Consider the following 15,927-nt stretch of genomic DNA (forward strand, 5'->3'; position numbering starts at 1 on the left):
TTGCCAGTGTCATCACTACTGAGCTCACTCCCTCACCTGCCTATTCAATAACTGCTTGTACCAAAGCAAATCAAAGTACCTGCATAGTCTTACCCTTCACCTTGCTTCTCCCTAAGTATTTTCTCAACTCCTTAAACTTTTGATGAGAAGCACTTCACAGAAGTGCATCAAAGGAGAGAGATACAGGGGTCTTACTTCTAGGGTATATAGCCCTCCTCCCAGCTTCTCATTGAAAACAAAAAATAGATAGTTTCTGTTTTGAGCATCTTCCCACTCAACTAAGGCAATCCAAACAAATTTCAAGGCACCAGAACTAAAACCATCTGATTTCCTGTGTTTTATGCCATGGAATTGATGGTCCCTGGTGGTTAAGCAGGTACAAATTCATTGTTCCCCTTACAAATTGTGGCACTGGTAAGATGTATCCTCTGTACGAAAATGTTTTATTTTTCCTTAAGACCTGAACTCTTTTTACAACCTTTGCTGCTTGCTGAAGCACCACTGTGGATATCTCCCAAGCTGCTTACTTTCACAAGACTTGGAATTTGCTTATCTTTGAGAGTCCCAGCCCTCCATCAAACAAGGCTGAAACAGGACACAGGCAGATGCACACAGACCATGGCAGCATGTAGCTTGTCTCCCTGGAAAGGCAGCCAGGTCCTCAGAGGCACCTGCTCTCCTCTGAGGGCTGATTTCTTCCCTTTCTGGTTACGTGGCTCCCTTTTCCTACACACAAGTGAAATAGTATCTTTGGCTTTAGAGAAGACCCTGCACATGTGCAGCACCTCAGCACAGCTACAAACCTCCTCCAGCAACATCCAGAGCAACTCACCTTCAAATCACAACCCCCTACTTTGTCACAGACTCAGGACAACTTTCTTCTCTTCTGCTTTGCTCAAAGTCTTCACAGCAAACCTTTCACCAACTCCAGACCCCACAACAAACCCAGTTAAGGCCAGAGAATCCCTTCAGTCCCCACTCCTGTAGTAAGAGAAAGGAGCTTGTTTAAAGCTGCCAGGCTCTTTCTCTGCCTTGCTTGGCTTGTAGGGTAAGGCAAGCACAGGTGGAAGTGATGTCCATTCCTCTTTAAGGTTTAACACGGCTGTGACTGCAAGCTGTGGTCTGCAGTCTTCAACTCAGTTAAAAAAGAATATTAAATTCCTTCAAGATCAACAAACCACATTTCAGTAACAGTAGCTGTGCCTTCCAAGCATTGCTATGCTCTCTTTGTGCAGGAGTTAACAGGAGTCATAGAAAGCGCTTTAAACTATATTTGAAAGAGGAAAGGGGTAAACCCAAGCTCGCTAGAGGTAATCCTGGGGGTGGTACACCAGTGTTTCAGGGAGAGTGTGCTAGTGAGTTCCCTCAGTCTGTTCCATGATATGCTGAGTACACTGGAGCACAATGGAAATATCTTCATAGTAATGTGTGCAGCAGGGTGAAACACTGGAACAGGCTGCCCAGAGAAGCTGTGGCTTTAGATGATGCAGTGAGCTTTTCTCCCTCCCAAGACATCACCAAGACAAACCATACTCCTGGTTTCTTTCCAGCAGGACTTAGCTGGTCCTCAAAATGGCAAGAATTCCTTTACACTCCAAGATGTCCCAAGGCCACCAAAGGATGAACTGTCCTATGTTGCATTGGGCCCCATGACTCCAGGTTTGTGTCCTCTGTAAAAATCCTTACTACTTGCACAGCTTGCCCCTGAAAATGAAAATTATTTTGGTTTAGCTTGGTCTACAGGTTTGGGAAGATTAAAAATTAAGACAAATGTGAGCAACTGGGACAGACTATATGAAAACAAGGACTGGAAAGCTGACCCCCTGAAGGCAATTGCTGTATTTCGTTTGGCTTTGGAGTAACTGGGATTTCACAGAAAACACAGATGTGTTTTAAAGTAAAGGTACATAATTCAAGTCACCTTTTAGCAAAGAAAAACATTTTAACTTCTTACAGGACCATTGTGCATGGTTCTATCGTCTTAGTCTTTGGTCTTTTTCTCTGAAAGCCCCAGCTTTTTTCCCTAACATAGATGTTAGAAAAACAGAAAGCTTGACACTATGACCAGGAAACACCTTTTAAGTTTTGGGGAAATGAAAATAAAATAACAACAATCATCATCATGGGACAGTCCTTTTGAATTAAAATCTCACTTTTTTTAAGCCACTCTGGTGATACTCAAGCACTGGATTGTGGTTTCTGAAGTATTCAATATAGTTATTTTCTAGGGGAAAAATATTCCCTGGTGCCCTGGCCTGGCCAGGGCTCACTACACAATGTAAAGCAATGAGACTCCAGGGACAACAACTGCAGCAGCGGTCTCAGAAACTTTTCTGTGGCAAAAGCACATGGGCCAGGAGCTGCTCAAAGTCCTGTTTGTCAGCTGGCTAAAATAGCTTGGGCAGAGGTGCTGACAAACTCATGCTCACACTGCAGCCCAACACCTCCAGCCCTCGTGGGGTTATCGGTGACGTTTAACTCCAAAGCATTTTTTTGCTCGCTGCCAATAGCTATTCCCCTTAGCCTATTTGCTTTCACATGCTTTCCCTTTGACACGGCTGCTATTTCTTTGCAATATGTAAACACTCAGAAGGATTTCCAAGTTTGTTCTTCACCCTGCACGGACAGTCTTTCACAGCTCAATGGGAGAATTGACATGAAGAAGCAGCCGTTTCGCAGGCATTTGGTGGGGTTGGGATTTTTTTGGCACTGTGCTTCTATCTGTTTCCTCTTGTTTTAAATCCAGTTCTGCTCTTGTCTCAGTACTCTGGCACATGGCAGAAAAATGCATTGCTGTTGTCAGAAACACGACACTTACTGTCATCCTACATGGGCGTCCTTTAATACTAGAGCCCAGTGGAGGCTTCGTGCTACAAAGCATTTACTTTTCACTTCTTCTCTTCCTACAGCAACTTTTGATGATTATAAAATTCCTCTTTAAATCTAAGCTGCTAATGTGTGGCTTTTTCTATGAAAACTGCCTGAGTTTGCCTGTGCTGCTGTAACTATCTTAACACAAACTTGCTTCCAAATTGCTCCTGGCAACAATTTGCATCAAAAGTGAGAAGGAACTGAAAAATCTCAAGATAAATCTAGAAATTACAAGCCCTGACTCCACAGCTTTCACACAGGCTTGATTTAATAGATCTGCATCTTTGTAAAATCAATGTAGTTTGACTGAGTTTAAAAAATAGAACTATAAAAATTCTCCTTTACTGAGGAGCCAAATCTTCCAAGTCCCTTGCTAGGGCTGGAAAACAAAAAAATTCCTTTGGGAAATTTTTTATAGAATTTCATCCCAAAAGAAGGAAAATCTGAAAGCCTTTAGAAACTTCCCTGAGTTCTACACAAAAATAAGGGGAGTCCTGTAACCCAAAGCAGCACAGTGATGGGAACACATGTATTATGAATAATTCTGGTAAATCAATTATGGTAAAAATCTAGGCATGGAAATTTTAATAATATAGGGCTTATGATCCTGAATTTCATTTCCAAGAGAATTCTGGCCACAAATTCTAACCAGTAATTTCCTTAACTAACCTGACATGTAAATAGCTTGATGAAAAATTTTCAGACAGATTTATTCCATGCACACGATTACTCAGAAGTCATATTATTATACAACACACTTTAGCAAATGCTGATTTAAAAATAAAGTCTTTTCCACAAGTCAGACTGACCCAGGTTAATGTAAAACAGGATTATAAACTGATTTTGTTAAACTAATTCCAAGGACTGAATTGACATTTTCACTGCAGTTTAAACCGGTGCAATTTTGTTCTGTTTTAATATGATTAGAAACTTGCCACACTGAAATAGAAATCAGAGCACAGAAACAGGGAAACCAAATTGGTGTTAGCCGAGGTGAAGATAAGGCTGATTCAATCAATGCTGATAACAGCGAAAGGTCCTCTGTGTCCCTTCTGTATCTCCTTCCAGGATTAAGGCATGCATGCATAGGGAAGGGTGTTACCTTCTGTTTAGGATAAATTTTGACGTATAACTAGTATAATAGTAACCAAAATGCAAATTAATATTAAACCAGGAAGACATCCACATTACCATTAAGAAAAATCTCATTTAAATATATATACACACATCTATCTATCTATATATATGCATACATATATAAAAATATATATATCTTTTTAATCTCAAGGTGGAATCCTATATTTCCAGCAAAACCTTTCCTCCTCCAGCCAATTCTACTGGGCAGGATGGGTTGAAATATCAGTGCTGGGCTAATGCCATAAATTACTGTCTTTAAAGAGAGGGTTTTGGGCCTGCTTTAAATCCATCTGAAGAAACTCTCCATTGATTTCAATAGCTATAGATGAAGACTTTAATGTCTTGTAGTTGGCTTTACAATGCAAGATGAACTAGAGGGGTTTTCACTGACTAGCCTTCTAACAAAAGTCACCATGCATTTCACAAAAAAATGTGCTGAAAAAGTCAGGGAAATAAGAACTCAAATGTTGATAAAGTAACCAAAAAAAAAAAAAAAAGGCACAGAAAATATTTGTTATCCTTAATTTATTTAACAAAGAAACATAATAAACTTGAATTTTTCAAGGTACAAACAGATTAATATGTCCTATGATATTGGCTGATATTTCCTTGCTCTTTTTGTAGCTCGAGAGATTCATGGGGTAGTCTTTATTGAAGAAATCACCAGAAAAAAAATGGTGATGCTCACCATGCTTATAGACAGTGTGGGCCAACTACTGAGTCAGTGTCTTTAACTAAATAACTGCACTGGGAGGTTGTATCATTGCTAGATTTGGATCGGCATCTCCATTGATAAAGACCTGCAAGCGAGGTTATTTGAAGTTTTTGAGGGGTGTTCTTCAAACCATACAAAGATACCATTCCCTCTTCAGTTCTAAAGAAATATACCACAAAACAATATAAAACCCAATAGAAAACCAACCTTTCAGTTACAAATGTTTTGAAAGTAATTTACAATTCAGTTTTAGAAAGTTCCACTGTAAACATCTACAGTTAAGACCCTCTTTCAGATTTTTTTGCATGATGATTTTGGTGTTTTCACAGGTTTTGGGTAGAAGACAGAACCATTTGTAACTGCATCAGTACTATAGGGTCTCACAGCAATGGCAATAAAAAGTTCAAAGCAAGGGTGAAATGACCAGAGGAAGAGCTCTTCTCTAATATTATCAGTGACCAGCTAACTATTCCCTTACATCCTGTTCATGACAGGGCCGGACTCATAATAGGAATATCAGTTGAATATTTTCAAACAGAAGTCACAAACAATTAAAACACTCTTAAACCCGTATGACCAGCACCACACTGCTGAGCACACGCTGACTGTTCCATTGGGTTTTGAACAGTTTATATTGTTGTGAAAAAAAAATCACATAAGAAATGCTCCTTTTTCTTAGTATTTCCCCCCCTTTTTTTATTCTAAAGCTTTGAAAGGAAAATAATTTTACCAGTTGTCAGCCAATAAATGCTTGTTCAGCAAGTAATGAATGCACTATTTTCTAATTAAACAGTTTCATTATAGGCAGCAGCTCATTGCTAATGATCAATAAATCCCATTGAGAAGAAAACATTTTAATCAGGAAGTTGTGTCCTCTGTGAGTGTCAGCCACTCTATAAACTTACAAGATACATATATATGTATAGATATATGTATGTGTGTGTGTATATATATATATGCATATAAATATAAAAATCGCATACTCTTTCTGGGTGATATGTACAATCAGAATAACATTACAGCATAAATACACAGGAAATCTGTATGAAGTTTCTCTAATTTGAGAAGCCTTGAGTAATTTTGGTTTGGGGGTGTTAGGGGTGGGAAGTGAAGAAAGAATAAATTGTGTTTTCACTTTAAGGAACAAACAGTAGTTCCCTTAAGTTAGAATCTAATTACATACAAGATTTAAAGGCAACAAAATGAACAGAGGAACAGCCCTATATTATACACCGTAGACATGGGGTTAGAAGGGCAAGAGATCATGATTATAATAATACTTATAGAGTACGTTTCATTCCCTTATAGCACTTTTCAACCAAAAGTCTTACTACACACCTGTGAGGTAGGTATTATTATCCCCATTTTACAGATGGGTAAACTGAGGCACAGATAGGTTAAATTATTTGCCTAAAAATCATGTAGTAAGAACCAGGAATAAACCCCAGGAATCCTGATGGCAAATCCACTGAATTAATCAACAGACCACTCTCAAGTGAATACCTGAGACACCTCTCAATGAATGGAGAGAATATATTAGTCCATATTTACACAGACATCATCCTTTTGACATGTTGTCTTTATATAGTCTGACTTGTTTAGAGGACAGGGAACAATGGCCATAGATAAACTTGACTGTAATATGTTGTTTTAATTCTTGTTGCCAACCCCATGTGGATTTTGACTCCTTTACAACCTGGGATGTAACTAAATGTCAGTGACAATACCCCTTATATACATTCTTCATATCTTTGCTTCTCCAAGGCGAAAAGCACAATTACTCTTCCTTAAAGTGCAATGGCTCATTACAGAAATCTCAAGATTTTCTGTGACGTCCAACCAAACCCAAGTACAATCAGTCTGAAGGTGAAAAGAAAGAACTTGTCTGTAATGATGGACTTATCTCTATATTCCTCAAATACTTTCTCACATTCTATTGAGGCTGAAAGTTTAATAATAAACAATAATCTATTTTAGCATGTAAAACCTCTAATACTTATCTGCAGCCACATATTCTACCTTCCATCCCACTGTCATTTCTTTGGCCTGGAGCTGATGGACACATCAACTGTAAATATTACTTTGCCTACAGGAATGAGAATATATATATTTTCTAGTAGATTCTTTTCATTGGTTCCTCTATTTCTTATCCTTCCCCAGTAATCTAACTGTACCATCTGAGAAAATGAAAGACAGACACTGAGTAGAAATGATTCAAAACCTCAAAATTTACGTGCAGATCCAGAGGCAAGTCCCCTCCCACCTTCTCCATCACACAGTCTCAGCTGTTCTGCACGGTACAATTGGCATTTTTATTGTAAGTATCATTAGTAGTAGTACTTTTGGAGTAATATTGATGCATAGAGTTTCCAATAAGGCTGCTTAGCTCAGTGCTCCTGGGGAAAAGGTAACCTATCTATCTCACTACCTTAACAGAAACTTTGCCAGCATAGATGGTGCTTTGGAGCGCTACACACAAACGTGATACGCTACTTCTATGGTGAGTTTGACTGTGGTATTCAAAGCAGATTCTTGAAACATACTAAAAAAATTAGTGCTTTTATTAACAGTTTTACAAACAGAATCCATTACTGTCTAGTTTCCTGTAGGATAGAACAAGCCATTTCTTGAATTATTTTGACATCATTTCCTTCTCCGTTTTTGTGTTTCTGCTGAGGAGCAGTTGCAAGTCCCAAGAGGGAGGGCTTAGTGTACTAAACAGTTAAAATGTTGCTAATTTGATAGTTTTACTTTGCAACAACTTTCCTCTTCAACTGATGGGGATCACACAATTTCCTATTACCTTGACTCAGAGTTCATCATGAAGAAGAGAGTATAAGGATCATTAATCTCCATGGAAAAAGAGACTTTAGTTTTTTAAGTAAAAAAATATCAAATATAATAAATTTATGAAAGACCATTCACAACATATACAGTAAGTGTTACATTTTGCTACAGCAGCTGTGATATTATTTTTTTTTCTTTTTAGAATGCAAGGTCATACATCGCCATAAGTAAACACACTAATATGAGTAAGACCTTAAATGAATGTATACAGCCAGGCTTTATCTGTGGATATACACTGTGTTTACTGTTTTACAGTCTAGCATATTCTTATTCACACCACTGATATAACAGCTATGACCCTGCAAATATTCTTCCTGTGCATATATAAATATAAATATAAATATTGAGCCAACTCAAAAAGAGCAGGGTCAAAGGTTATATGACTTATTCGATTCCTGTAGTTAAGGGTAAAAACTCCATTGTTTCTTTTGCAACTAATTTTTAATAAGAAGGCTGCTTCAATCGTTGTGTAGTTACAGCATTACATTCTGTAAACAATATTTTAAAGCATTCTAAACAAACATTTAAACAATTGATTCTTTATCCTTGTCTGGCGAGAGAAGACAATCTATAGCCTCATCGCTTTTGCTGGAGTCCGTCATCTTTAGCTGGAGATTATCACTTGTACCTCTGGTGACGCTGTCATAGGATGGAGGGAAAGATGTGGAGGACAGAGTTTCTGATTTGTCTATTGGCCTGCCGTAGTTTTCATTCATCATGTATGCAATTAGACCCTCCTTCTCAGGTGCATCGTCCTCGAGGATGCTGCCGTCAAAAGTTCTGTGCCGGTACAAGTAAGATGCCTGCTTCATGGAGCGCCGAAACAGATGTTTCCTGTAGGCCCGCTGGATGACAATGGCAGAGACCTCTTCTTGTTTCCGTCTCAGAGTTGTTGTAATGGGTTCATAAGAGATCTTAGATGGATTTGCCGCCATGAACTTTTCTTCCATCTGTATTTTAAGGGCATCCATCTCTCCGGATTCTCCTAGCACCCTTTTTGTAAAAGCAAACAAAATATCCAAGCAATGGATCCTATCTCCACTGACCATGGGCAGGTCCATTGCTATGAGTTTGATTTTGTTTGGTTTCGCTATGCGCAAAGGTTCTGACAGCGCATCTGCAAAGTCTGAAAGTGCAGAATACTCAATAAACTGAGTGGCTTCAGGGTCAAACTTCTCCCAGATTTCATAGAACATATCAAAATCATCCTCGCTTAGAGGCTCTGTACTTTCCTCAGTGGCTACACTGAAGTTCTCTAAAATAATGGCTATATACATGTTTACAACAATAAGAAATGATATAATGATATAAGTAACAAAGAATAAAATCCCTACGGCAGGGCTTCCACAGTCTCCCTTTGAACCATTTGCATTTGGAAGGTTTGGGTCACAATGCGGTGGTCCAGTGTTTAAAATAGGGTTGAGAAGACCATCCCAGCCAGCTGATGTTGTAATTTGGAAGAGACAGAGCATGCTGTTAGCAAAGGTTTGAAAGTTGAACATGTCATCAATCCCATGCTCCTTCTTAACATAAGCAAAGTTAGCCATGCCAAAAATGGCATAAATGAACATGACCAGAAAAAGCAAGAGGCCAATGTTGAACAGAGCAGGTAGGGACATCATTAAGGCAAACAGGAGAGTTCGAATTCCTTTGGCTCCCCGGATGAGTCTTAGGATCCGGCCAATCCGAGCCAAGCGAATGACTCTGAAGAGTGTGGGAGAGAAGAAATATTTCTGGATGATATCAGAAAGTACGGTGCCTTGAAAAGAAAAGAGACAAAGAGAGAGTTAACCCAGGCTTCCCTTTAAAACAGTGAGTCAGGATTATGGTCAAAATCAATGAAAAGTTATCCAGATGGGAGGACCCATGATAACGGGAATGGCATTGTCATTTATGTTTTCATGCCCGTTTAACCCATGCAAACTTTGTTGAGACTATGAGCAAAGGTGTCAATGATTGCAGCAGTGTTATTAAGGGAAAGCTTGTCTATTGGGAATGAGAAACCAGGAGCAATTCAGGCAGAAAACAGGCATCTGCAGCTTTTGGCCATGCCCCATCTGAGAAATTCAACCTGCAACTGGTTAGTATTTTTCTGATATGATAGCATTTTTGGCTGTAAAATGTTAGCGAGATGGTGTGCTGGGCCTGTTTTTCTGAGCCACCACCAGTACAGTGCAAGTTTCTACTGGAAATCTGCTTGGTTGGTTGTTTGCTTATTAATTTTTCCAGTTTCCCTAATGGGCTGCAGGGGAACTAAGAGCTAAGATTGTACTAGCAAGAAATGAGCTTGCATCCTTGTAGCCAAGCTCTTCCTGCAGAAACAGCATCTTGGTCCAGATTGTCTTATGCCAACAGCCCCTGGGTGGACTGAGCCCTGATGAGCTCTTGTCTCCAAGCTCAGCCTGGGAAAGGGCTCGCTGGCATGGCCTGAGACCTCTGACGCTGGAACAGCCTGGCTGATCACTGGGCAGCACTACGACCAATGTGACAGCTCTGGTTAACTGGCTCCTCTGAACCAATTCAGAGTATCCAGCATCAAGGCTCTGATGACAGCTGCATTGTAGTGAAGTTCCCTGGGTAACCCAAATCTGTGAAATCAAAGTGGCCCAAGGCCCCCAGATTACAGGCTGCTCTCTGCATTGGGGTCTTGCAGGTTCCCAGTCCACCAGTGAGAATTTAGAGCAACAGGAGCATCTAGTGAGAAGATGACTCTGTTTTCCTAACATTACCCTTTTTCATTCACCTATTCCCTTCTCCAAAACAGAAACTTTTTTGGAAGTGATGAATTTCTGAGTTCCTTCTGCTCACTGGAGCAGCCAGTCATCCTCCAGTTGCTACTCCAGCTTCAATGGAAACTATTTGGCAGGACTTTAGATTCATATTTGACCTGCACTTCTTGTAGCTCCTAACATACGATATCTGGTTGGGGCTGCAGAACAGCAAAAGGCACAAATGAACATCAAACTGCGTCTTTCTGTTTCTTCCCTTGGATATACGGGTGTGTGGTCCTCTAACGACAACAGGGCTGAGAACAGCCAGACTCACTGCACCTGCCCAAGCCTTCCCTGAAGGACTGTTTCATACTGTTGCAATAAAAAGTAAATAGCAAAACAGTAACAATCCACACGCGTTCCTTTCATGTGGCATTTTTACTTCCCTGGCTGTGATGCAGAACTGAGGTTAAGTGTATGGTGCCAGTTCTGGAAAGTGTTTTGTCACCATAAACCATTATATATACATTGAAACCAACACTATGCTATGATAACACTCATAATTTTGCTGATCACAGAAGTTACTGTTAGGCACTATTATGTTGTGTTATACTTACATATTTAAAAAATACACTTAGCATGCAATTCTCTGAATTGAAAGTGTATATTATTGAATGAAGCCTTTGACTAATTAATTTTATGTCTGCCTTTTTAGCTTTGGAGCTTGAGTGAAAATCCAGGTTCACCTACCTACGATAGACAGAATCACAACAACAAAGTCAAATATGTTCCAGCCATTGGTGAAGTAGTAGTGTCGCAGAGCCAGCATCTTGATGATGCACTCCCCAGTGAAGATGGCAACAAAAAGCATGTTTATTTTATGAAGGATGTTCACTTTTTCTTGACTTTGGTCATCCGTTTCCACCATCATGGTAACCATGTTAAGGCAGATGAGAATCATGATGGAGACATCAAAGGCTTGTTTTGAGACGACATCAAAAATAAAACCTTGGTATTTGTTCTGGAGGAAAGGAGAAGATTTAGTTAGGAAATTTGAATCATGTAAAAATGATGACATTATTGTCTCCTGATTGATCAGAAAGTAGAGGGAAATAGCCAATCTACTGCTTCTGATTGGAACTTTATAAACTTAAAGATTATGATGAATGGTTCAAACCCATTTACTCCTAATGCTTCTTGAAACTACTGAAAAAAGACCCTGGACCAGGGCCATGAATTCATTCAATGCAGGCATGCGGCCACTGGCATGTATAAATTGCATATGTAAACTGGCCTTTTCATCAATATTGCAGAACAGAAGGAATTTTGTATCACAGGTCACTGGACTTGCAAATATTGTCAAATGTCAAAACTTGTAATTCTAAATGGCTTTCATCTGGGAGGGATTACCCTTCCTGCATGGAGAAGCTGAATTGCATTTATTCCATTATATAAATATTCAGCTATTACGTGAAGTTCAACCACATGATGCTATTCTTACCAGTGGCCTTGGGATTGGCTTTTGAGGTTTCTTAGATCCCAGCTTTTTCATTGCATTATAATACTTTTTCTGTTCTTCTGTCATAAAGATGTCCTGGCCGCCTAAGTATAGGGTGAGAACAAAGCTATTACTTTTGACGAAAAGAGCTCCACTGCCCCCATCCAAAGTTCAGGGCTGAATTCTCTTGTATTTTCTTATTTCCCTTTTCATGTAGCTTTCATCAAAATGCCTAAGAACGTGTACTGGTTTTGGCTGGGATAGAGTTAATTTTCTTCACAGTGTCTAGTATGAGGTGACATGTTGGATTTGTACTGAAAAAAACGAGTTGATAACACAGGGGTGTTTCAGTTACTGCTGAGCAGTGCTTGCACAGAGCCAAGGCCTTTTCTGCTTCTCACCCCACCAACGAGGAGTCTGAGGGCACGCAAGGGGTTGGGAGGGAAAACAGCTGGGACAACTGACCCCAACTGACCCAACTGATATTCCATAGCATATAATATCTGCTCAGCAATAAAAGCTGGGGAAGAAGGAGGAAGCAGGGAACATTTCGAGTTACACCATTTGTCTTCCCAAGCAACCATTATTATGTGATGGAGCCCTGCTCTCCTGGAGATGGCTGAACACCTGCCTGATGATGGGAACTGGTGAATGAATTCCTTGTTTTGCTTTGCCTGTGCATGCAGCTTGTGTGGGTTGAGACAAGCTGTCTTTGTTCCAAGCCATGGGTTTTCTCACTTTTACTCTTCATATTCACTTCCTCTTCACACTGGGGAGGGAGTGCTTAGCTGCTGTCTGGGGTTAAACCCTAACAGAAGGGCTTGATGAGGTGCAGTGCTAGGAGCTGCTTATGGTATGGAGGCAAAGGGCAGGAGACACAGAGCAGTGCAGTCAGCCAAGGAGGAGCAAGACTTCGATTATATCTCCACTCAAGGTAGGTCTGAGGTGAGAGAGGAAAATATAAGAACCTCAGCTCTTTGTTCAGAGCCTAGATAGTGAGAAACACAGCTCTCAGGCCAGGTTGCTTCTCCCTGACCCTGATGGACACTGGTTGTGCATGGGGGACACCAGGGTGGTCAGTGTTCCTGTGGCAGTTTGTGCCACAGAACCCATCTGCATGGAGTTGCTTCACTACTTTCTGTATGGAATATAATCCCTCAACCTGTATTTTTGGGATGCTCATCCTATGGGAGCATTAGGGGCTGCTACAACTGTGCTTTTGTAAAAGTCCTGCAAGGTGGTTTCTGCGGCTGTTCTGTCAATGCTAATTTCAAGGCTAATATAGCAAAACCACTGCTTATAAGACTATCTCTTGCCCAGGTCTCTGCAGCAATCATAACATGATGTGTAGCATATGCACTACTTATCTTTTTCTTTTGTTGGTTGAAATTGTCAATGATAACACCAATGAAGAGGTTCAATGTGAAGAAAGACCCGAAGATGATGAAAATCACAAAGTACAGGTACATGTATAAATTACATTCCCATTCAGGCTGCTCCTCACACTGCAATGGGGAAAGGGAAAAAGTGAAAATGACACCATCTCTGCACATGTCAAAATATTAATGCAGTTAAAAGAAAACTGTCCATTTGCAAAGAAGATTATGAAATAGGAAGAACAGTGTAAGTCCCATTAGCAGACTCAGCCTCCTCAGTCTGTTTGAAGTTTACTACTAGCATCTGCAAGGCCACAGTAATTTCAGCTCCGATTCACAACACTGTCACAGCAATCACACTATCACACTGCTTCAGACAGTGCAACCTCAGAATAAATCCTATAAAATGTTCTCAGTCTGAACCCAGAAAGGAAAAAGAATCAATTTTCTGATTATCCTTAATCTTATATGAACCAATGGTACTTATAAAAAGCAAAAGTATGGTCACAGTAAAACCAAACACTACTGAAAACCACTGTATTTAGAAGTACAATTTTTCTTTTATGAAGGGTGGAAATGAGTAAGATCTCTTGATGAAGAACTGAGCAATATAGGCTGATAGCCTCAAATCACACGGTTCAGATTTGCCCCATCAACTCCAGTTATCTAATCAACATGCCAGAAGCCTGCATTTCCCCAAATGCCAAATTTTCTTATGTGAAACCCATGAGTTTAATTCTGCAGCAAGGAGGATACACACATGCGTACATGTAGTACAAGAATAAATCATCTGTAGCCATGTTACGCAAAGGTAATTCTTTGTCCCTATGATGCCATGAGATTTTTCCACCCATTTTTCTCCCTGTTTTCTCCCATTTTTCTCCCTGAGCAACTCCCTGTTGCTCAGTTTAGCCTGCCAAGATCCTGGTACCAGAAAGCTACCTCAAAAATTAACAGTAAGTGTAATCTTTTTCCTCTAACATTATTAAAAGAGGGAAAGAAGACTACAGGTCCTTCAATAATAGAATAAAGGGAATTTTTTTTTCAATCATGGAATCATAGAAAGGTTAGAACTGGAAAGGACCTTATTATTATCAGGAAACCTGAAAGCTGGAAAGGATGCAGGTAAGAACTGGGCAGTCACCAGCACCCAGAGCTTCAGCAGATCTCAAGCCAGAGCTGGAAGTTCACACCAGCCTCCTTCTCTGACATGAGCTCCTCCACCCTCTTTGAGTGGAGCTCCTGGTTGCAGAGAAGAAACTTGCTCAAGATGAAGATGTAGGGAGGGTTGACTGTGTGTGCTGCAGAGGAATGTAATTTAAACCCAGAGCTTTTAAATAGGTTCTATTATTACAAGTTAGATCCTTGGAAAATACAGCAGTCAACAGGCAGAGTGGAAGAAACAGAAAGGACAATTAAGGTTTTTGGTAGACTCAGTCTCACCCTGGAGGTACCTCTCTGTGCTGGGAGTTTTGTAGCACAAAGAGATAAATCAGTTGTGTGGAACTGAGGGCTACATTTGTTTTAATCTCAGGGTTGTGGCGCTTCAGTAGCAACTAAAAAAATGGAGGTCTGCAACTGTCTCCACCAGAGTAAGACAGAGACTGGTAACCTGCATGTACTTTTTGTTGTTGTTGCTTTTGTTGTTAAACACCATGAATGCTTCAAAAGTCAATGGAAAAGGAAATTATTTATTTCTTTGTAGCGACCTACCTCTCGTGAATCCACTGCTGCATACATGATATCCATCCAACCTTTAAATGTGGCCTGAAAAAACCCCACAAATATATAATTTAGGCATATTAAATGAGTATATCTTGAAATGACAATATCATCTCTATGATGAGTTTTCAAAATGCAATGCTGAGCATGTTCTTCACAGTTAATGAATTGTCTCTCCATTAAAGAGTTTATGTTCATTTAGGTATTTAAAATCTACAGTTGTTTTCTCCTGGATTTTCTCATTCATGTTTTCTGATCTTCTGCACTTGCAGGGATAAAACAGATATTTTAAAAAAATTTAAGAAGATATTTGAGACAGGAGTGAAAACATGGCAACTAAATCTTTGGAAGTTTTGATCTTAAGTATTTCAAGAAATGAAGAGATACAGCTACACAGGACAACTCGGAGTGCTGTCACGCACAAGTGTTGCACCAGGTGAGATGGATCCCATCCATATTGCTTGTTCGGACTGATGGACAGTGACTACCTTGTAGGATCCCACTGAAGCTTGGATTCTGCCCTCTTTTATAATAGAATAAATCAAGGCAATGTTTAACATTGCCCAGGGAGTCACATAAATCACAGCTGACTTGAAAAGAGCAAAGGCAATCAACATGTGCTGTAGTCTGGCCCTAGAAACTCAATCTGCTTTACTATTCAGATTTCTTTTTTCTTTTCTTTTCTTTAATTGGGTTTTTTATATAAATATATATTTAATAGTTTAAACATAGAGGGATTCCACAGTGTCTCCTACTGGAACCTGCAATGGAGAAAGGGCAGTGACAACACTCCTAGGAGAAACATGTAGAAGTGATTTTTACTGTGCTATAGTAAAACCACGACTCTTTGCTCTAAATATATGCCTCTCATTAGACACAGCCTGATGCCAAACACACCTGGCATTAGGTCTGACTCTGGCCTAAGCCACGTTGCCTTTATATTGGTTCTCTGTGGTTGTTTCTCATTTGACTTCTGACCCATTTAGACTTACCCTGGATTTAAAATCAGTGTGAGCAGATAATGAGGTCTTTTTGGATTTATTCATATAA

General features: G+C 39.8%; 1 protein-coding gene across 2 annotated transcripts in view; it reads right to left on the minus strand.

Moving 5' to 3' along the window:
- Window positions 1-4,516: 4,516 nt before the first annotated feature.
- LOC136008081 (sodium channel protein type 5 subunit alpha-like) overlaps window positions 4,517-15,927 on the minus strand; it is a 213,888-nt gene continuing 202,477 nt past the window's right edge. For both annotated transcript variants that reach the window (XM_065666864.1, XM_065666863.1), the window contains 5 exons: window positions 14,869-14,922; window positions 13,147-13,284; window positions 11,783-11,887; window positions 11,032-11,302; window positions 4,517-9,329 (listed from right to left, as the gene is read on the minus strand). In XM_065666864.1, the coding sequence (XP_065522936.1) occupies window positions 8,095-9,329; window positions 11,032-11,302; window positions 11,783-11,887; window positions 13,147-13,284; window positions 14,869-14,922 (1,803 nt within the window). In that variant the 3' untranslated portion in view covers window positions 4,517-8,094. The remainder of the gene's footprint in view (window positions 9,330-11,031; window positions 11,303-11,782; window positions 11,888-13,146; window positions 13,285-14,868; window positions 14,923-15,927) is intronic.

This window comes from Lathamus discolor, chromosome 2, assembly GCF_037157495.1.
Source record: "Lathamus discolor isolate bLatDis1 chromosome 2, bLatDis1.hap1, whole genome shotgun sequence".
In the NCBI taxonomy this organism is placed as follows: Eukaryota; Metazoa; Chordata; class Aves; order Psittaciformes; family Psittacidae; genus Lathamus; species Lathamus discolor.